Source organism: Erinaceus europaeus, chromosome 8 (genome assembly GCF_950295315.1).
Source record: "Erinaceus europaeus chromosome 8, mEriEur2.1, whole genome shotgun sequence".
Classification (NCBI taxonomy): Eukaryota; Metazoa; Chordata; class Mammalia; order Eulipotyphla; family Erinaceidae; genus Erinaceus; species Erinaceus europaeus.
In genome coordinates this window covers 123,026,758-123,047,273 of record NC_080169.1, presented here as the reverse complement: position 1 = coordinate 123,047,273, position 20,516 = coordinate 123,026,758, and the positions used below count along the sequence as shown (strand labels likewise).

The 20,516-nt window shown below is 57.0% G+C and overlaps 1 protein-coding gene across 3 annotated transcripts; it reads right to left on the bottom strand.

Moving 5' to 3' along the window:
• Positions 1-997: 997 nt before the first annotated feature.
• Positions 998-19,638, bottom strand: NUB1 (negative regulator of ubiquitin like proteins 1). 3 transcript variants are annotated; one of them, XM_016193680.2, is made up of 15 exons: positions 19,532-19,638; positions 15,164-15,281; positions 12,349-12,516; positions 11,282-11,340; positions 10,497-10,567; positions 8,218-8,400; positions 8,002-8,093; positions 5,346-5,452; positions 3,494-3,680; positions 3,268-3,375; positions 2,794-2,946; positions 2,430-2,576; positions 2,204-2,293; positions 1,452-1,653; positions 998-1,361 (listed from the first exon to the last, which is right to left on the bottom strand). In XM_016193680.2, the coding sequence occupies exons 2-15, from the start codon at positions 15,278-15,280 to the stop codon at positions 1,183-1,185; spliced, it is 1,863 nt and encodes a 620-aa protein (XP_016049166.1). In that variant the 5' UTR covers position 15,281; positions 19,532-19,638; the 3' UTR covers positions 998-1,182. The 3 variants fall into 3 exon arrangements, with proteins under 3 accessions (XP_016049166.1, XP_060052817.1, XP_060052816.1); XM_060196834.1 differs by having other exon boundaries at positions 19,478-19,562; XM_060196833.1 differs by lacking the exons at positions 10,497-10,567; positions 11,282-11,340; positions 12,349-12,516; positions 15,164-15,281; positions 19,532-19,638 and adding an exon at positions 8,549-8,692 and having other exon boundaries at positions 8,218-8,446.
• Positions 19,639-20,516: the final 878 nt, after the last annotated feature.

The window sequence follows — 20,516 nt, the reverse complement described above, 5'->3', positions numbered from 1 at the left end:
TTAGGGTCACAGGGCCTGCTCCCTCCCTCCACTGGAGACTGGCTGCCATCCTTTTTATTATTTATTTTACCAGAGCACTGCTCAGCTCTGGCTTATGGCGGTGTGGGGGATTGAACCTGGGACTTGAGAGCCTCAGGCATTAAAGTCTCTTTGCATAACCATTATGCTATACCCCCACCCTCCCTTTTTATTTTTAATATTTATTTATTCCCTTTTGTTGCCCTTTTTGTTTTATTGTTGTTGTTGATGTCGTTGTTGGATAGGACAGAGAGAAATGGAGAGAGGAGGGGAAGACAGAGAGGGGGAGAGAAAGACAGACACCTGCAGACCTGCTTCACCGCCTGTGAAGTGACTCCCCTGCTGGTGGGGAGCCGGGGGCTCGAACCGGGATCCTGACACTGGTCCTTGGGCTAGCGCCCGACTCCCTCCACCCTTTTTCTTCACAGAGACATCACAGCACTCAGCCACCATCAGGGCAGCCTCCCCCAGTGCTGTGTGGTGTCTGGGTTTGAATCCAGGGCCTAACAGGTGAGGTGACTGCCCTACCCAGTGAGCTACTTGTTTCACTGAGCACACCCACTACCATGAGCAAGGACCCGGGTTCAAGCCGCTGGCCCACATGAGCAGTGGAACGGTGCTGCAGGTGTCTCTGTCTCGCTCCCTATGTCCCTTTCCAGCTCAATTTCTGTTTCTGTCAGAAAGAAAGAAAAGGGAGAGTGAGAAAGGTCATCAGCCCCAGCCCTGCCAAGAGTCTGGAGGAAATTCAGAGAAAAGGCGAGGGGCTGTGGCCGCAGGCTCCCGCGGGCTGTGTGCTCAGGGCCCGAGGCCGCGGGCAGCCCGTCGCCCTCCGCCCTCCGTCACCGGCACACCCTCCCAGGCGGGGAGCAGACGCCGTGACAGAGGGCGGGCACTGTGTGACGGGTCCTGCGGATGGCACAGCTGGGACCCCACGTGGCGCTCAGCCCCCTCCCCTCCCCCTGGAGACCTGAGGCAAAGGCCTGGGGAGGGTGAGGCTTTATTTTCACTGCCAAGCACCAGGCACACTGAGTCTCGAGCGGGAACCCGGAAAGCGGGGGCGTGGGGGGCCAGAGTGGGGGGCGACGGCCCGCGGGGCCGAGCCGGGCGGGAGCCTCCCGCCCCCCCCCCAGGACAGGAGGCGGCGGTGGGAGCAGAGTCTGGGCCTCAGGCGCTCCGGGCCGCCGTGCGCAGCCCGTCCACGTAGGACAGGTACTCGGCGATGAGCAGCTCCTCGTCCTCCAGCGTGGAGTCCAGGTAGTCCTCCTCGTGCTCCGGGATGTCCTCCAGGATCTCGTTCACGGCCTCCGTCTCCATGTCCTCGTCTGTCGAGGTGCTGGGGGTGCCTGGCGGGAGGGAGGGTCCGCGTGGGCTCAGGTGAAGACGCCCGGCCTGGCTCCCGGCTCCCCGCACCCCGGGGTGCGGCCCAGACGCACCTGCGGAATCGGTGGGCGACGTGGAGGGCGAGGGGGATGGCGACGGGGAGGGAGATGGCGACGGGGAGGCGGCCGCGGGCTGCAGGCCGGGGGGCAGGCTGCCTCCGCTCAGCACCAGCGTCTGGGCCGCCAGCTGCACGTTGCCGCGGAAGAACCTGAGCGCCGCCTCGGCCGCCGGCGCCTCGAAGCCCATGTACACCAGCTGCGGGGGCGAGTGGGGAGGGTGTCACTGGCCGGCAGCACTGCCGCCGGCCCTGGGTTCGAGCCCCAGCACCGCAGAGCACCAAGCGGAGTTCTGGTTTCTTTGAAAGGGAATCTCGGGGGTCTAGAGACACTGCCCGCCCACGGGGAGCAGTGGTGGCACGGCCGCACCGTCACCATCACTGTCACTCTGGGGTCTGGAGACGGTGCCTGGGGTGATGGGAATGGACTCGGCGTCTCATGGCGTCAAAGGAACGTGCCTGACGTAGTGCCATTCAGACAGCAGCAGCCTTAAGCTCCCTCACGCTGTTGTTTCCCCCTTAGACACAACACGTCTCCTGAGCTGTGTCTGTGTGGCGAGTGACCACCCATCCCTGTGCCTTAAACACTCCCGGAAGCCGGGGAGGGACGGACACACACCTGATACTGTACCGGCTCGGGGTGTGCTGTGTGTCCCCACCTTGTATGAGCAGCTACTCTCTCTGCGCCCTGGGGCGCGTCTCATCTCCGCGTGAGGACCCCCACCCCTGCCGCGGGGCCCAAGGGTGCACCTGGTCGACACTCTCCTGGGACGGGCTCTCCAGGTTGTGGTCGCTGCGTGGGTCATTCAGCCCCCACAGGGCGGGGTTGCTGAGAAGAATCTGGGGAGACACGGGGGCCCCCAGTCCATGAGTCCTGTGGGGGGTGGGGGCCTGGCTGAGGCTGTGAGCCCCCGTGTGTGTGGGGAGTGAGGGGCCTGGTGTGGGGTGAGGAGGGGCGTGGGGGCTGGCGGGGCACCTTGAAGGCCTGTTCCAGGCTCCCGCCCGCCTGGTGCAGCGCCGCCCTGGCCGCGGCCGCAGAGCAGCCAACCCCCCGCAGCTGGCTGATGCTCTCCAGGCGCCGCCGCTTCTTCTCCTTCTCCTCCTTGCGAATCTGCGCCAGCTCCTGCGGTGGGGGTGGGGGGCTGCGGGGTCAGGGGCGGGGGAGCCCCGCCTTTCCTGTGCCCACCCGGGGTCCGAGCATGGACAGCCAGGGAGCACCCAGTTCCCTGAAAGCGGCTCTTGAACCCGAGTCACTAGTTGGCCGGGTTCCCCGACTTCCCCGACCCCCCTCGCCCCTGCTCTCAGGCCAAGCCACATCCCCGGCCCCGCGCCCCGGGCACCTCTCTGCGGCTGGTGATGTGGGCGGCCGCGTGGTCCACGTCACCCTCGCACGCCCTGAGGCCGAGCCGTGCTTCCTGTGCCGTGAAGCCCAGCTGCAGCAGGCTGTGCACCTTGGCGGGGTCGATGGAGAGCTCTCGGAAGAGCTGCCGGGCCTGGGGGAGAGGGGAGACGATAGATCCCCAGTCTGACTGGGTCGATGGAGAGCTCTCGGAAGAGCTGCCGGGCCTGGGGGGGTGGGGGGTAGATCCCCAGCCTGACCCATGCACCCGGGGGCAGGCCCAGAGGACTCAGGGCGCCCGGACAGGGTGACGGCAGAGCTCCGGGTGCTGGCATGGTGTCAGGTGGGTGCCCACCGGGTGCCCCGCTCCCCTTCCGCCCCCTCAGCCTGTCACAGGGAGTCCAGTCAGTGCTGCCCAGGCCCCCGGGCACCAGAGCGCGGGGACAGCGTGGGGACAGGGCGGCAGGGGCGGCACCTTGTGCAGACAGTCGCGCGCCTCCTCGCCATGGCCGCTGTGGAAGTTGCGGATGCCCTGCAGCAGGTACAGCCGGAGGAACAGCACCTTCTCCTTCCCGCAGTTGCCCTGCCGGGAGACGGGGAGGGAGGGAGAGGGAGAGACAGAGATGGAGCCGCCGCCCGGCCCCGCCCACCTTGGAAGCAGCCCCTTCGGGGCCGGCCGCTGAGGCCCACGAGCCCAGCACCTTGATGTGCACCAGGCGCTGGTGGTTCTCGCCGTAGCAGGTGCGGAAGCAGGTCTGCGCCAGGCTCAGCTTCCTCTCGGCGTCGTCCAGACACTCGAGCTGCTCCAGCCGCAGGTAGCACCACACGATGTCCAGCTGCAGCACTGCGTAGTTGTCCACCGTGTCCAGCAGCTCATGGCAGCACTGGCTGGGGGAGCAGCGGGGACTGTGGGCCCGGCGAGCACCCGAGACGGGAGGCGGTCGCAACACCCTCGGCCCTGGGACGGACGGACGGACGGACGGACGGACAGACAGACACAGGGCCTAGGGAACAGGCCTCCTCGGCTGCAAGCGACGGTTCCCCCCTCCCTGAAGGTCCTGGGGCCTCAGCCAGGGGAAACTGGCGGTGTGCTGTCTTCCCTTGCTTTCTTTACGATCTCGCTCATTTTGATGAGTGATCCGTGCAGTCACCAGAGCCTGTGTCCCCACCCTCCACTGGAAGCCGCAGCGGTTCTCCAGGGTCTCCGCTGCCTGCTTTTGTTCATTGAGTGGCCCTGCCGTCTAAGTCACCCGACACCTGTCACTACTCCCGAGCGAGCGAGCGAGCGTCCTTCCTTTTTCCTCTCCTCCCTCTCTCAGATAAAAGAACAGCCCCTGGCTTCCTCTGGTGGTTTCCAGATTTGCCCCCCTTTCAGACGTGGTATAAAAACAAGAGTCCTGGTGACAGACGCTTCAGGCCCTGGTAGACTTGGAGTTCAGAGCCCTCTGGTCATGTTCCCTTAAGATCTCCCCCTGGGAGTATGGACCAAAGTCCTTTTTGGGGTGCAGAAGGTGGGGGTTGGGGTTGGGCAGGGAAGGAGGCAGGGTCTACCTGCCGGCCCAGCTCCCCTGTGAAGACACAGAGGCCCTGAGCGCTCAGTGGCCTTCAACGCCCAAGGAGGCTGGGTGGTGGCACAGCTGGTTGAGCACATCACCATACCCAAAGACCGGGGCCTGAGCCCTTGGCCTCAGCCTGCAGGGAGGAAGCTTCATGAGCAGTGAATCAGGACTGCAGACGTCTGTCTTTGTCCCTCTCTCCTCCCCTCAATTTCTCTATAAAAAGATGAAAAAAATAAAAACAAACAGCAAATGGACAGGAAACTCTTCTGATGTGAGAGAAGCGATCTGTTCGTTCTGAGAACGAGATCAGGAGAAAGGAGCAGCATGGATTCTGTCTGTCTCTGTGTGACTGTCCCTCAGGACAGACAGACAGACAGCTGAGGAAGGACGATACAGCCCCACCAGGAACACAGAAGCCAAGAGATGGTGCTGGGGTGGGGGTGTGGGGGGGTGAGCTGGGGTACCCCATGTAGGAGAGGAAGGAGAGTGCAGTGAACCAATTCACCTGAACAATGACACCGATTGGGGGACGGCACACAAGGGGTGTGGTGTGACAGGAGGCCCGAGAGTCGGGTCTGGGGAACCCCCGGCCCAGTCCACACCACAGACCGGGAGAGTCGGGTCTGGGGAACCCCCGGCCCAGTCCACACCACAGACCAGGAGAGTCGGGTCTGGGGAACCCCCGGCCCAGTCCACACCACAGACCGGGAGAGTCGGGTCTGGGGAACCCCCGGTCTAGTCCACACCACAGACCGGGAGAAGCGGTCTACACTGCAGCCCCAGGGTACGGAGCTGCTGATGGCGGGGAGCTGAGATGACACACCAGGAGAGAGAGGTGACAGAGGAGACAGGTGACACGAAGAGCAAGCACGACGGGGGAGGGTGGTGGGGGTGGCACCACCCCTGGCAGTAGCCAGGCCCAGGGTGGGCCTGAAGCCCGCAGTCAGAGCTGAGTCTGGGGGGAGACAGCCCCTCCACTTGGGCGCCCGCCTACCAGAAATACTTGTCGGCGTCCAGCAGGCACGGCAAGGCGATCCCGTACTCCCTCCTCTTCAGGAACGCCCGGCCCTTCTCGTGGTAGCCCATGGCCAGCATCAGGGCCTGCAGGGACAGGGTGACAGTGGTCACAGGAGCGCAGGCCGAAAGCAAACCAACACTGAGGCAGCGGAGGCTGAAGTCAGTCAGCACCAGGAGGATGCGGCTGGGCCAGGAGGTGCCTCACCCAGCTGACACACCCTGCAGCGCACAAGGACCCGGGTTCGAGCCCTGGTGCCCACCTGCAGGAGGGGTGAAGCAGGGCTGCAGGTGTCTCTCTACCCCCCCCAACTTCCATCTCTATCAAATTCTTACTTTTTTATTTATTTATTTTGCCCCCAGGGTTATTGCTGGGCTTGGTGCCTGCACCACGAATCCACTGCTCCTGGCGGCCATGTTTTCCTTTTTGTTGCCCTTGTTGTTTATCTTTGTTGTCATCATTGTTGTCATTGTTGTACAGGACAGAGAAATCGGGAGAGGAGGGGAAGACAGACACCGGCAGACCTGCTTCACCGCTTGTGAAGCGACCCCGTGCAGGGGCTCAAACCGGGATCCTTACGCTGGTCCTTGAGCTTCGCGCCAAGTACGCTTAACCCGCTGCCATACTGCCCGGGCCCCCCAAATAACTATTCTCTTTCACAAAGCAGAATACAAAGATTTGTTTTCCTTCAACAGACCAATCGCTCGCTCAGTGAAAGCACCCGGCATGACCAGCCAGGACACTCGCCCTTTACTTCTGGTTGACGCTGAGCGGCCTGGATCTGAGTCTCGGGTCGCCTAACACAGGGGCCTGGCTTCAGGCCCTGCTCCCCGCCTGCAGGGGGCAAATTTCGTGAGCAGTGAGCAGGGCTGCAGGCGCCTCTCTCCCTCTTTCTCTGCCTTCTCAATTTCTATCTGTCCTATCAAATGAGGTGAGGGGGAGAGAGGGACAGGGGGAAAAAGTAAGGATCAGTGGCTTCCAGGAGGAGGGGCACAGAGCTCCAGCAACAATACTGATGGCAAAAAAAAAAAAAAAAAGATAGGAGATTCTTTAATATTTCTAGATTCACATTAACAGGGAATCCAACCTTGGTGGCTTGGGAGGTGGCGCAGTGGACAGAACAAGGGAATCTCAAGCAGGAGGTCCCACGTTCAATCCGCAGCAGCGCATGTGCCAGAATGATGTCGGGTTCTTTCTCTCTTTTCTTCATCATTATTATTATTATTATATTAATTACCAGAGCACTGCTCAGCTCTGGCTTATAGCGGTGCGGGGGATTGAATCTGGGACTTTGGAGCCTCAGGCATGAGAGTCTCTTTGCATAACCTTATGCTGTCTACCCCTGCCCTCTCTCTCTCTTCCTGTCTTTCTCCTGAATAAATAAATATTGAAAAGAAGCAAAGAAACATCCCACCTTGGTGGTTTCCTAACACCACAACCTGAAAGTCATCATTGAACGTGGCGGCGCAGGCAGATACCAAACACACACACTCACTCACTCACACACACACACACACACACACACACTCACTCATACACACACTCTCACACACACACACATTCACACACACACATTCACAGACACACACACTCACACACACACACACTCACACACACACTCACACTCTCACACTCACACACACACACTCTCTCTCACACACACACACACACTCACACACACACACACACTCTCTCACACACACACACTCACACAGTCACTCATACACACACACTCACACACACTCACACACACACTCACACACTCAAAAACACACACATTCACACACTCACACACACTCACACACACACACTCACACACACACAATCACACACACACACACACACACACTCACACACTCACACTCACTCACTCATACACACACTCTCTCACACACACACTCACACTCTCACACACACACACACACACTCAAAAACACACACACACATTCACACACACACACACACACACACACACACACTCACACACACACACACACACACCAGTCTGTGACAGCTACAAAGTCCGAGTACTAAGACTTCACTTGGGAGTCGGGCGGTAGTGCAGCGGGTTAAGTGCACGTGGCACAAAGCGCAAGGACCGGTGTAAGGATCCCAGTTCAAGCCCCCGGCTCCCCACCTGCAGGGGAGTCATTTCACAGGCGGTGAAGCAGGTCTGCAGGTGTCTGTCTTTCTCTCCCCCTCTCTGTCTTCCCCTCCTCTCTCCACTTCTCTCTGTCCTGTCCAACAACAACGACATCAATAACAACAACAACAACAATGCAAAAACAACAAGGGTAACAAAAGGGAAAATAAACAAATAAAATATTTGGGGGAAGGGGGCGGCCTAAGGGTCACGCCGACAGATTCTAATGCCCGTGGCTCTGAGGTCCCCCAGTTCCAGCTCCCGACTGGGTGAGGGCGGGGCTGTGGGGCGACAGAACCACCCAGGCTTCTCCCTCCCTCCCCCCAGCCCAGCCCCCCTTTGCAGTGGGGGAGCCACGGGAAGCCGTGCGTGTGCTCTGCCTGGGGCCGTAGGAAGCGGCAGCCCGCACCGCTCCCCCAGCTGGTGGGCTCCCAGGGTCCCTGCCCGCACCCTGCCCACGGGCTGCTAGGGGTCCCAGTCCGGCCCACTCACCTTCTTCTCCGCCGGGGGGATCTTGAGGGACCGACCCGTCTGGTTCGCTATGTCCAAGTACAGAGTGGTTTCTGGGTCCACCACCATCTCGGCTGCGGCGGCACCGGGAGGAAGCAGGTCAATCCGGGGTCCCACCGCACGGTGACATCTGACAGGTGAGGTGGGGGCCGGAGGCGGGGGGACCCGGGCAGTGCCGCCCCCTTCCGGGTGGGGTACCTCTCTCGGCCAGGATCTCCAGTCCCCGCTTGGTCCTCTGAATGCGCCGCTCCTTCTGCTCGGCCTCGCTCTGCTCCTCCTCCTCCACCTGGAAGGCCCTCCTGGCGTCCTCCTCAGACTGCTTCAGCTCCAGCACCATGGCCTTCACGTTGTGCGTGACACCTTGGCCTTGCAGGGTCTCCCCTGGAAGCCACGGCCCATTACAGGGAGCCCCCAGCAGAGGACCCCGCCTCATCTCCCTCTCCTCTGAAGGTGGGGGCGGAAGGGCAGAGACCAGGAAGCGCCACGGGGAGAGCAGGGTGTGATCTGGGGAGCCCCGGGCCGACCGACCGACCGACCGTGCCTGCCCCGCCCTGAGAGTGGCCGGGATCAGAGCAGCTCTGGCACACGCGGTGCCGGGGACCAAGCTCGGGACCTCAGGCTTGCGGGCCCAGCTCAGCTCCTGTGTCAACTGCAGCATCGGGGAAGGAAGTCACCCGGCCTGGGAGGGGCGCAGGGGCTCAAGCAACGGGCTCTCGAGCATGGGGCCCTGGGTTCCAGCCCCAGCACTGCACGTGCCAGAAATGCTCTGGTTTGTTTTCTCTCTCTTGTAAATGTCAAGAAAGAAAGGAAAGGAAGGGAGGGAGGGAAAGCAAAACCACAGTAATAAAAACCCCATAGTTCCTGCCCAGAACAAGCCCTCGGGTGTGGGAGGCACAGACGAAGGCCCCGATCAGCGTGCAGAACCAGCATGGGGACTGGAAGAAACAGGCTGCACAAGGGAGAGGGGGCTCTGGACAGAGGGGAGAACCCAGACAGAGGGAATGAACAGAGATGGAGACGAGCCCAGTGGCCCAGGAACACAACAGCAAGGGGAAGATGGACGGTCCTCAAACAGCAAAGCAGACAGACACGGGGAAAGGCCAGAGGGACCCGGCCGGCCGGAGGGTGCTGGACGGGCAGCCCAGCTGGGTGGGAAGCTGCCCCTCTGGGCCCCGAGCCCACTGGAAACCGACCAGGCGGCAGTGCTGCCCGCACCGCTGTGAGCCCTGGGGGCAGGTCCATCAGCCCCGTGCAGCTCCAGCCCCTCCAACACTCAGCACCCCACCTTCTTAGGAGAAACACCTTCACTAAGGGAGGCTGCCTCACACTCCCTTTAATTAATTTACTCATCAATTATTTTGGCGCAGCACCTGCATCTGAACTCTATCACTCTTGGTGGCCAATTATTTCCTCTCTTTTGTTGATAAGAGACATAGAGAAATTAAAACAGAAAGGGGACTCTGGTGGTGGGAATGATACAGATTCAAACCCGTTTGTCAGGGAAAGTTGGACAAGATGGATAGATGTGTTAAGTTGAATGGAAAGAGAAAAACGAGTGGTCCGGGAGGTGGCGCAGTGGGTAAAGCACTGGACTCTCAAGCATGAGGTCCAGAGTTCAATCCCCAGCAGCACATGTACCAGAGTGATGTCTGGTTCTTTCTCTCTCTCTCTCTCTCTCTCTCTCTCCTATCTTCATGAATAAATGAATAGAATCTTTAAAAAGAAAGAAAGAGAAAAGGAGACAAGGAGAGCTGAACAGAGGGGGCAGGAAGGCAAGAAGGAACGGGATGAGCTCACCACAGAGTAGCCGCAGCTTCAGCTTTACACGTAGCCGAGGCCTTGAGAGCATCAGAGGGACTGTCTATGTATTGAGCAGCTAAGGGCTGGGCATGGGGAGAGCTAAAGAGAAAACTAACCGTTTTAGCTTCTATAAAACTTGCTTCCTCTTTGCTGAGGGGAGGGCAAGCAAACTGGGTCGGAACCTAACATGCCAGTATCTGCTTCTGTAAGCCCAAAGCTGGCTTCCTCCCAGCCAGACTGGGAGGTAAGGGGCGGTGAAGCTTCGTCCCTGGCCGAAAGTTTCCAGAATGATTAGGGCTCTCGGCCTGCACAAATAAAGATTCCTTTCTCCTTCATTCCTTCCTGGCTCCAGTCTCCTCGATTTCCTAGTGGGATTCCTAGGTTGGTCTCCCTGACATGTTGACATGTAATACTGTAATATATATGGCAGAAGGGGAGAGAAAGGGAGACATCTGCAGCCCTGCTTCAGTGTGGGAAGCTCCTCCCCTGCAGGTAGGGACTGGGGGCTTGAACCTTGTGCATGGTGACAGGTGCACCCTACAAGGTGCCACCAGCCTGTCCCAGTGTTTCGTACTTTCAGTTTCATTTACTCTAAAGCCATCCACACTGAATGGTCTGTGCAGAAAAGATGTTGGGTGCTTCACAATGAAGAGAGTGAAACCTTCTCCATGACTTACCCAGCTGAAGCTGTTTCTTATTTATGACAATTTTGATATAGTTCTCTTGAAATCCAAAGGTTTCAGCTATTCTGTAAAACACACCAGTGCAAACTGAGCGACTGAGTCCGTAACCTTCCCTTTGATGACGACGCTTTGTTAACTGTTACCAGAGTTCTACCCTACCCTACACTAAACACATAGTTATGAAGTAAATCACGACCAGGGGCCAGGTGGTGGCGCACCTGGTTGAGCGCACATGGTACGGCATGAAAGGTTCCTGGTTCGAGCCCCCGGTTCCCACCTGCAGGGGGAAAGCTGTGAGAGTGGTACAACAGGGCTATCTCTCTCCCATTCTATCTTCCTCTTCCCTCTTGATATCTGGCTGTCTCTATCTTCCTCTTCCCTCTTGATATCTGGCTGTCTCTATCTTCCTCTTCCCTCTTGATATCTGGCTGTCTCTACCCTATAAACAAATAAAGATAATAAAAAATTTTTAAAAAGAAATATTGACAAAACAAGGAGGGAAAAATAAATAAATCACGACCAGTACAAATGACTAGTAACTCAGAACCCTGCGTCACCCTCCACGACCACACAGGTTCTGATCACGGCTGCGACGGTCCTGCATCAGAGGAATCCCTGTGGATTTGCCGAGTCAAGGGGACTCGTGGCTCTGCTCGGGGAAGTGAAGGAATGCGCGGGGGGGTGGGGGGGGCAGCTGAGGCCTCCACCTTGTCCCGTGTGGGGTGCGCATCCCGTCCCACAGGCCTGGTTGGGGTGGGGTGGGGGACCCAGTCACACACCTGGACCTCAGCTCTCTGCCGGTGATGTGCAGCCGAGTCTCCAGAAGGTTCTTTCTGTCCTGTGCGGGAGGAGGTCAGGTCAGAGGAGCCGGTCTCCATGACTGTCTGTGCAAGCAGGCGGGCTGCTTCCAAGTGATGGAGACACGAACGCCAGGCCAGAGACAGCTCAGCAGGTAGAGCGCAGGCTTCACTATGTGTGAGGCCCTGGGTTTGAGCCCCAGCACCAGATGGGACAGCTCCATGGTGTCCAGAGTCCCATCCCCACCCCCACCCCTCCGCAGGACTCTCACCCCTCACTGTTTCTGCCTGTGAGTAAACTCAGACAAAGGAAGGAGGGGCCACAGCTCATGGTTCTGTGGAAAGCTGCCCCCTTGTCAAAAAAATCCTCTTCCAGGAGCCAGGCAGTAGCGCAGCGGGTTAAGCGCAGATGGTGCAAAATGCAAGGACCAGCATGAAGAACCTGGTTCGAGCCCCCGGCGGTGAAGCAGGTCTGCAGGTGTCTGTCTTTCTCTCCCCCACTCTGTCTTCCCCTCCTCTCTCCATTGCTCTCTGTCTTATCCTTGCATGAAGCGCAAGGACCAGCGTAAGGATCCCGGTTCGAGCCCCCGGCTCCCCACCTGCAGGGGAGTCGCTTCACAGGCGGTGAAGCAGGTCTGCAGGTATCTGTCTTTCTCTCCCCCTCTCTGTCTTCCCCTCCTCTCTCCATTTCTCTCTGTCCTATCCAACAACGACGACAAGAATAACTACAACAATAAAACAAGGGCACCAAAAGGGAATCAATAAATAAATATTAAAACAACAGAATCTGATGTCACTAAATCAAGTAAGCATTCACACTCTCCCTTTCTCCTTGCTTCCTTCCCGTCTCCTCCTCTTTTGCCACCAGGGTGATAACTGGCATTTGGTGCAGCCATCATCCCCTCCTCTCTCTCTCTGGTGGCAAGGAACAAGGACAGCTGCAGCCCGGCTCAGCAAGCCGCCACCCACGGTGGGGACCGGGGGGCTTGCACTCGGCCAGGCGCACCTCCGCCTAGCCCGTACCGACCCCGTGTGAGAGGACCGCTTACTTTTCCCAGCCGTGGAGGCAGAAAGACCTCGATCGTAGCGATTCCCTTGGTTTTATAGTTCTCATTTCCAGCACCCCGCTCTATGGCTTTGCAACGTATTTCTTCTATCATCTTCTCCACTTCATTTTCACAACAGTCTAGCTTGTCAGAATACTTCTTAGCAAGGTCCTGGGGAGAAAAACCAGAAAATACAGGCCAGTGTGGCACCAACTCAGAACAGGAGTAAGAAGAGACGAAACACAGCCCAGGGCACTGCCCTCTGGGTGGCAACCACACTGGGACGGCGAAGTCCAGGCCGGCCCGACAGCTGAAGGGTGCCGAGGGATGAGAGAACCGAGGAAAAGCAAACAAGATGAAGACAAGGAGAGCAGGCCTGACAGAAAGGTAAAAGAGTTGGGATCATCCAAGGGAAAGCAGGGAGGGCGGGCACAGTGAGACTGCTAGCAGACACTCAATTTACGGGACACTGACTTGTCCGACTCTGTTGATGACAAAGACACTACTTTTAAAAATATTTTTTGAAGATTTTATTTATTAATTAATGAGAAAGATGGGGGGGAGGGAGAGAGAGAAAGAACCAGACATCACACTGGGACATGTGCTGCCAGGGATTGAACTCAGGACCTCATGCTTGAGAGTCCAGTGCTTGACCCACTGTGCCACCTCCCAGACCACGACATTCTAATATGACCTTCTAATTTTTCTATCTCTGTTCTTATTTTGATGGCTGGGACTGAGTGCCAGCATGATGAATCAATCCACCACTCCTGATGGCCCCCCTTTTTTTCTTTTCTACTTAAAGATTTTACTTATTTACTAATAAGGAAGAAGAGAAAAAGGGTGCTCCGGGAGGTGGTGCAGTGGATAAAGCACTGGATTCTCAAGCATGTGTCCTGAGTTCAATCCCCGGCAGCACATGTACATGTCTGGTTCTTTCTCTCCTATCTTTCTCATGAATACATAAATAAATTCTTCAAAAACAAAAAAAAAAAAGAAGAAGAAAGGAAAAGAACCAGACATCACTCTGGCACATGTGCTACCAGAGATTGAACCGGGGGCCTCATGCTTGAGAGTCTAATGCTTTACCCACTGTGCCACCTCCTGGACACACTTTCTTTTTTTTTCTTTCTTTCTTTCTTTTGTTTTTTTTTTTTGCCTCCAGGGTTCTCGCTGGGGCTCGGTGCCTGCACTAGGAACCCACGGCTCCTGGGGGCTGCTCTTACCCTTTTTGTTGTTCTTGTTGTTCGTCGTCGCCGTCGTTGGATAGGACAGAGACCAAGAGAGAAGGGGAAGGCAGAGAGGGGGAGGGAGAAAAAGATAGACGCCTGCAGACCCGCTTCATCGCTTGCCAAGTAACCAACTCCCCCACACACACAGTTGGGGAGCCCAGAGCTCGAACCGGGATCCTTGCGCCAGTCCTTGTGCTTTGCACCATGTGCGCTTAAGGCGCTGCACTACCGCCCAGCCCCACGTACATTTTTTTCCTTTTTTAAAAATATTTATTCATTTATTTTCACTTTGTTAACCTTATTGTTTTTTATTGTTGTTGTAGTTATTAATGTTGTTATTGATGTTGTTGTTGTTGGATAGGACAGAGAGAAATGGAGAGAGGAGGGGAAGACAGAGAGGGGGAGAGAAAGACAGACACCTGCAGACCTGCTTCACCGCCTGAGAAGCGACTCCCCTGCAGGTGGGGAGCTGGAGGCTCGAACCGGGATCCTTATGCCGGTCCTTGCGCTTTGCGCCACCTGCGCTTAACCCGCTGCGCGCTACCTATCAAGCGACTCCCACACTTTTTCTATTTTACTTGATAGGAATAGAGAGACAGAGATATTGAGAGAGGAGGAGGAGGGGCAGGGCTAGATAGCACAATGGTTATGCAAAGAGATTCTCATGCCTGAGGCTCTGAAGTCCAAGGTTCAATCCCCCACACCACCATGATAATGCTGATCACTGCTCTAATAAAAACAGAGGACAGCTAGCAAAAGAGAGAGAAAGGAAGGGAGGGGGGGAGAGAGAGAAAGAGAGAGAGAATGAGGACCTAGGGAAGAGAGGAAGATAAGACACCCAAAGACCCAATTAACCATTGGAGAAGCATCCTCTGTGCAGGTCCTTGCACTTCCTACTATGGGAGTTTAACCAGGTGTGTCATCACCTGGCCCCCTAAGCTCCTGCTTTTCAACAGTCACACAGGAAAAGCCTGGGAGATACACCAACCCTCGGGATATGTTTTGCCTGACACAGATTTGAACATGGGGCTGGGGGAAGAATAACGTCACACATGTGCAATACCCCTAGGAGCCCCCCAAATATCCTCTGAGGCGGTAGCGCAGCAGGTGAAGTACACGTGGTGCGAAGCTCAAGGACCGGCATAAGGATCCCGGTTCGAGCCCCCGGCTCCCCACCTGCAGGGGAGTCGCTTCCCAGGCGGTGAAGCAGGTCTGCAGGCGTCTGTCTTTCTCTCCCCCTCTCTGTCTTCCCCTCCTCTCTCCATGTCTCTCTGTCCTACCCAACAGCAGCAATAACAACAATAACAACAAGGGCAACAAAAATGGGGGAAATGGCCCCCAGGAGCAGTGGGTTCGTAGTGCAGGCACCCAGCCCCAGTGACAACCCTGGAGGCAGAAAAAAAAAGATGACACTTCCCAAGGACAACTCAGTGTGGCGTCCCGGTGAGCACTGCTCTCCAGCCTGTTCGGAGCCCTTGGCTGTGCCCACAGAGGACATGGCCGTTTCTGGTGGCTTCTGGGAGTTCAAGACCCACGTACTGAGGTGACTAGCACAGCTGATCAGCTGGGACTGAAGGGGAACCTACCTTCAGTTCCAAGCCAGCTTCCTTGTTTTCCGCCGTGTATGGGGGTTTCCAGAGCTGAATCTTGTCTTCCCTCAGGAACTGGGTCAGTCTTGCCTGTAGGTATTTCTTTTGCGCCATCCTGGAAGGTAGAACAGCGTGACAGTCACAGCCGACCCCAGGTTGTGGGGGGGGGGGGTTTGCCTGACTGACATGCTGGCGTGTTTGACAAAACAGGTTCCTCTTTTATTCATTTGAAGGCTTTTTTTTTTTAATTCAAAGGTTTTTATCCAGCCCTCAACTTCTTTAAAACATATGTTCTATTTATTTATTTTTAAGTATTTTGGGGGAGTCGGGCGGTAGCGCAGTGGGTTAAGCACACGTGGCGCATCAGGATCCTGGTTCGAGCCCCCGGCTCCCCACCTGCAGGGGAGTCACTTCACAGGCGGTGAAACAGTCTGCAGGTGTCTGTCTTTTTTCCCCCGTCTCTTGTCTTCCCCTCCTCTCCATTTCTCTCTGTTCTATCCAACAACAACGACATCAATAACTATAACAATAAAACAGCAAAAGCAACTTGGGGGAAAGGGGGATAAATATTTAAAAATATATATTTTTTTGGTCTTTTGGATAGAGACAGAGAGAAATGAACAGGGGAGGTGAAAATAGAAAAGGAGAAAGGCAGAGAGACACCTGTAGCCCTGCTTCACTACTCGTGAAGCTTTCCTCCTGCAGGTGAGGATTGGGGGCTTGAACCTGAGTCCTTACGCACTGTAGTGTGTGCGCTTAACCAGGTGTGCCACCTCCTGGGCCCCCATGTGCTTTACATGTATACTGAAATATACACAAAAGCCAATCATGTATTGCCTGAATCTTATATAAACCATCTTTCAGAAAGTTGCTAATATGTAGCAAAGCATTTGCACTGTTGAATTTTTTAACCTACTATTCCTTGAACTAAGAGAAGACAAACAAGACGCAACTACCCTACCATGCTATTAATAATCAAAATTCTCTCTGGCTGGATTTTTCCCCCACTGGGGCTTCACACCTGTGGGCTTTCACTACTCCCAGAAAAATGACCCTCCCGGTCTCTCTCTCTCTAAGGTGTTGTTTTCGACGGGCTGGCTTCACGGGTGGGTAACAGAGGGCCCGGGACTCATGGCTGGGTTGTACGCAGTATCTCTTTATTCATGCAGGACGCAGCGCAATCTATACCAAGCTAGGCTAAACTCTAAAAACTACAATCTTGTCCTTATAAATATACTAGCCCAGTAGGGTGGGAACAGGATGCAACGCAGAGAGGGTGGAGAGAAAAGTGACTGGTGAAAATCAGGGTGTGACAAGGAGAGGGGGCGGAGCAGGCGAGAATTCTATCACTGAACCACCAATGCCCTGGAGGGAGGGTGGTGCTTTATGTAAATGTAAAAGTGATTTATGTAAATAGACCGCAGCTTTGAGTGGGATCAAGCCAATCCCTACACAGGCATCCCGGTGCTTGGTTAAGCAGAAGCCAGGGGGAGCTGGCAGACTACCCAACACTGAGGCAGAGGGAGAGAGAGCACAGTACAGCGTCATCACTCACAGAGCATCCCATAAGGTGGTTGGGGGCTTGAACCCTGGCCCTCACACATGGTAAAAGTGTGAGTGTGTACTACTGGCCAGCCACCAGCTAGAATGTTTAAAATGCTCAGGGCCAGAGAGGTGGCTGAGTCTTCCTACAGATGACAGAAGTGTGCGTGGAGCTCTGGGTTTGAGCCCTGGCTCAAAACAAAAAAGACAAAAGCTATTACACCAAAGTAAAAACTCTGGGGTGGGGGGGAGGAGAGTACAGGTCCTGGAACAGGCTGGCAGAGGACCTAGTGGGGGCTGTATTGTTATGTGGAAAACTGAGAAATGTTATGGATGTACAAACGACTGTATTTACTGTCAACTGTAAAACATTAATCCCCCAGTAAAGTATTAAAAAAAAAAAAAAAGCGAATAGATGATTGGAGGGGAGCAGCTGGTGGTTCACTGGGCAAAGTGCATGTCACCAGGTGTGGAGACCGTTCGAGCCCTGGGTCACCGCACAGGAGGGCTTGCGTGGGAGCTCTGCGGACTGTGTTCTCTCTCTCCTCTCTGTCCCTCACCAGGAGGGGTGGGGTCCCGCAGGCTGAGTAATAGTCCTGGTGGCAAATAAAAGTCGACAGACGCGGAGAGCTTTGTGTGGTGTGTGTGCAGTCACACGTCAGCAGTGTTTGTGGGGACACTAAGTCTTCAGGCCCCAGAGACCCAGGCGAGGCTTGTAAAGTGACTCCCTCAAGCTCACAGGAGCAGGCGGGACCATGACCCTCGGGCACCTGCCAGTGAGGCCGAGTCCCTGTGATGGCCCCTCCCACGCCCCACTGCCTGGCTGAGGACCCACGCCTGCTGGTGACACAGGTGACAGCACAGAGGACAGAGGCCAACGGTCCACCGGCAGCAAAGCAATTGGCTCAATTGGCTCCTGAATGAACATTCTCAAAAGCAAAACTATGTCTACAGCTTCATGCAGATTGAGGAGAACTCTCTCCTCCCCAGAACCCGACTCCGCTGCCCTTGCCGAAGCCCAAACCATGCATCAGGTCGGGGCAAGAAAGAAGGATGGGGAAGCCCAGAGAAGAGAAAGGCAGAAACACATTGAGCTGGGGTGTGAACCCAGCGGACCCACAAGAGAGGACTTGAGCTCTGGACGCTAAGAAACTGCTCCTCACGTGGGAGTGCGACAGGGGCTGCGGAGAGAGCCCGAGTCTAGGAGGACAGGGCCTGCATGCCCGAGGCCCTGGATTCGATTCCTGGTGTGTGTGTGTGTGTGTGTGTGTGTGTGTGCCCTTAAAAAGAATGGGGCCAGGCGGTGGCACATACACTACAGTGTGCAAGGGCCTGGGTTCAAGCCCCTGGTCCCCACCTGCAGGGGGAAGGCTTCAAGATTGGTGAAACAGGGCTGCAGGTGTCTCTCTGCCTCTCTCCCTTTCTACCTCCCCCACCCCTCTCAGTTTCTCTCTTTCTCTATCCAATAGTAAATAAATAAAATAAACAGAAAAAATAAAGAATGGCCTGAAAGGTGACACAGTGGGTAAGGCACTGGACCCTCAAGTGTGAGGTCCTGAATTCAATCTCCAGCATTGCCTGTGCCAGAGGGGTGCTCCGCTGCTCACCCACTCTCCTCTCCTCTCTCATAAATAAATCTTTACGAAAAAAAGTGGGAGCCGGGAGGTAGCGCAGCAGGTTAAGCCCAGGTGGCGCAAAGCGCAAGGACCAGCGTAAGGATCCTGGTTCGAGCCCCGGCTCCCCACCTGCAGGGGAGTCGCTTCCCAGGCGGTGAAGCAGGTCTGCAGGTGTCTATCTTTCTCTCCCCCTCTCTGTCTTCCCCTCCTCTCTCCATTTCTCTCTGTGCTGTCCAACAACGACAACATCGACAACAACAATCATAACTACAACAGTAAAAACAATAAGGGCAACACAAGGGAATTAATAAATATTAAAAAAATAAAATAAGGATGCTGAATGACAGAGTGGGGGTTGTATTGTTAAATGGGAAACTGGGGAATGTTATGCATGTACAAACGATTGTATTTACTGTTAGAGTGTAAAACATTAATTCCCCAATAAAGAAATAATTTTAAAAAATTAAAAAAAAAAAATAAGTATATCCATAATAAAATGAAATGAACCAAATAAAAAAAAAAATTAAACGGCAAGCCCGTCTCCAGGCCTGCGCGGCGGCGGACACAGACCGGAAGCGGGGCGGGGGGTGCGGGGGCGGTTTGCGCCGGGGGTTTCCGGGGCTCGGGAGGGAATGTGACGCGCACACGCTGCCCGCAGCCCCGCACCGGCCAACTGTCCGGCAGCGCGTCTGTCCGTCTGCCCCGCCCCCGGGGGCCTGAGGAGGCAGCCGCCCGCGCTCCCGGAGACCCGGCTGTCGTGTCAGGGCGGGGGGGGGGGGGGGGCGAGGCCGGCCCAGACAACCTCCACGCGGGACCCCCGGCCCGCCCACAACGGAACCCCGGCCCCGGACCCCGCCCCGGACGCCCCAGACTCCGAGTCCCTCCCCGGACCCGGCAAACCCCGGGCCCCAGCCCCCCCAGACTCCGGGCACCCGAGCCGGACCTCAGCCCGGACCCCCCAGATGCCGCCCTCCACCCTGGACCCTCCACACCCCGGCTCCCCGGCCCGGCCCGGCCCGGCCCTCCGCTCCGGCCCCCGAGCTCGCCCCCCTCCCTCCGCCCGGGCCGCCGCCCTCAGGACGCCCCCTCCAGGCCCGCCCCCGCCCGGACTTCCACCGGCCCGGCCGCCCCCGGCCCCGCTGCGAGCGCCCACCCGGCGGCAGAAGCGTCGGCGTCGCGCCCGGGTCGGGGATGCCCGGCTGCTGACCTGCGCCACCGCCGCACCAGCTGCGAGCCGCCGAGTGCCCGGATGCGACGGCCGCCGTTTGTTTTCTTTCCGGGTGAGGCGGCCGCGCCCCCAGGAGACCGGTATTGGGGGCGGGGCCAGGCGGGAGCGAATGGAAAACCTGGGGGGCGGGGACGGACGTTGAGCGTGGGGGCGGGGCCTGGGCGGGGACGCATGGAGAGCGTGCGGGCGGGGCCACGAAGCGCAGAAGCCGTTGTGTGGAGGTGGGCGTGGCATCGCGGGGCGGGGCGGGATGAGAGGGGGCGGGGTTAGTGGTGGGCGGGGCTGTCCCGGTGGGCGTGGCGCCACGGGGCGGGGTTAGGAACGGGCGGGGCTGTCTCGGGGGCGTGTCGCGTAGAGCTGTGGGCGGGGCTACGGCGAGACTCCCTTCCCCGTGGGTTGGGAGCTTCTTCTTCTTCTAGCGTTTGCCCTTCTTCCGTAGCCAGTCCACAGCGTCAGGTTGAGCCTGATGGAAAGTTTCGAGACCTCCTTTGAATCTGGAGAGGTGGCAGTCGTTGACTATGTGGGTCATAGTCTGTCTGGAGCCGCAGGGGCAGTTCAGGTCGTCTCTGGCTCCCCAGCGATGGAACATAGCGGCGCACCGGCCATGGCCTGTTCGATACCGATGGAGGAGGGCCCGATCATAACGTGCTAGGTCAAAGCCGGGTGGACGCTCGCAGGGGTCTGTGATGAGGTATTTGTTCTTTACCTCAGCTGACTGCCAGCTCTGTTTCCAAGAGTCTGGAACAGAGAAGTTCAGTGTAGGCGTAGGGGACCAGATTGGGTGACGAGACGTCAAGCGTTGGACAGGGTGGGCGAAGATATCCGCGTATATTGGCAGGTCCGGTCGAGCGTAGATATGGGAAATGAACTTAGATGATGCCGCATCCCGACGAATATCTGGCGGGGCGATGTTGCTAAGAACTGGCAGCCATGGGACCGGGGTGGAACGGATGGTTCCAGAAAT

Bases quoted from the DNA above. Each gene is read 5' to 3' on its own strand.
- NUB1 (XM_016193680.2), bottom strand. From the start codon at position 15,280: ATGGCGCAAAAGAAATACCTACAGGCAAGACTGACCCAGTTCCTGAGG. The intron at 12,517-15,163 runs GTAGGTTCCCCT...TTTTCTCCCCAG, and splicing joins AAGCTGGCTTGGAACTGAAG to GACCTTGCTAAGAAGTATTC. The intron at 2,947-3,267 runs GTGCCGCCCCTG...CCTCTCCCCCAG, and splicing joins CGCGCGACTGTCTGCACAAG to GCCCGGCAGCTCTTCCGAGA.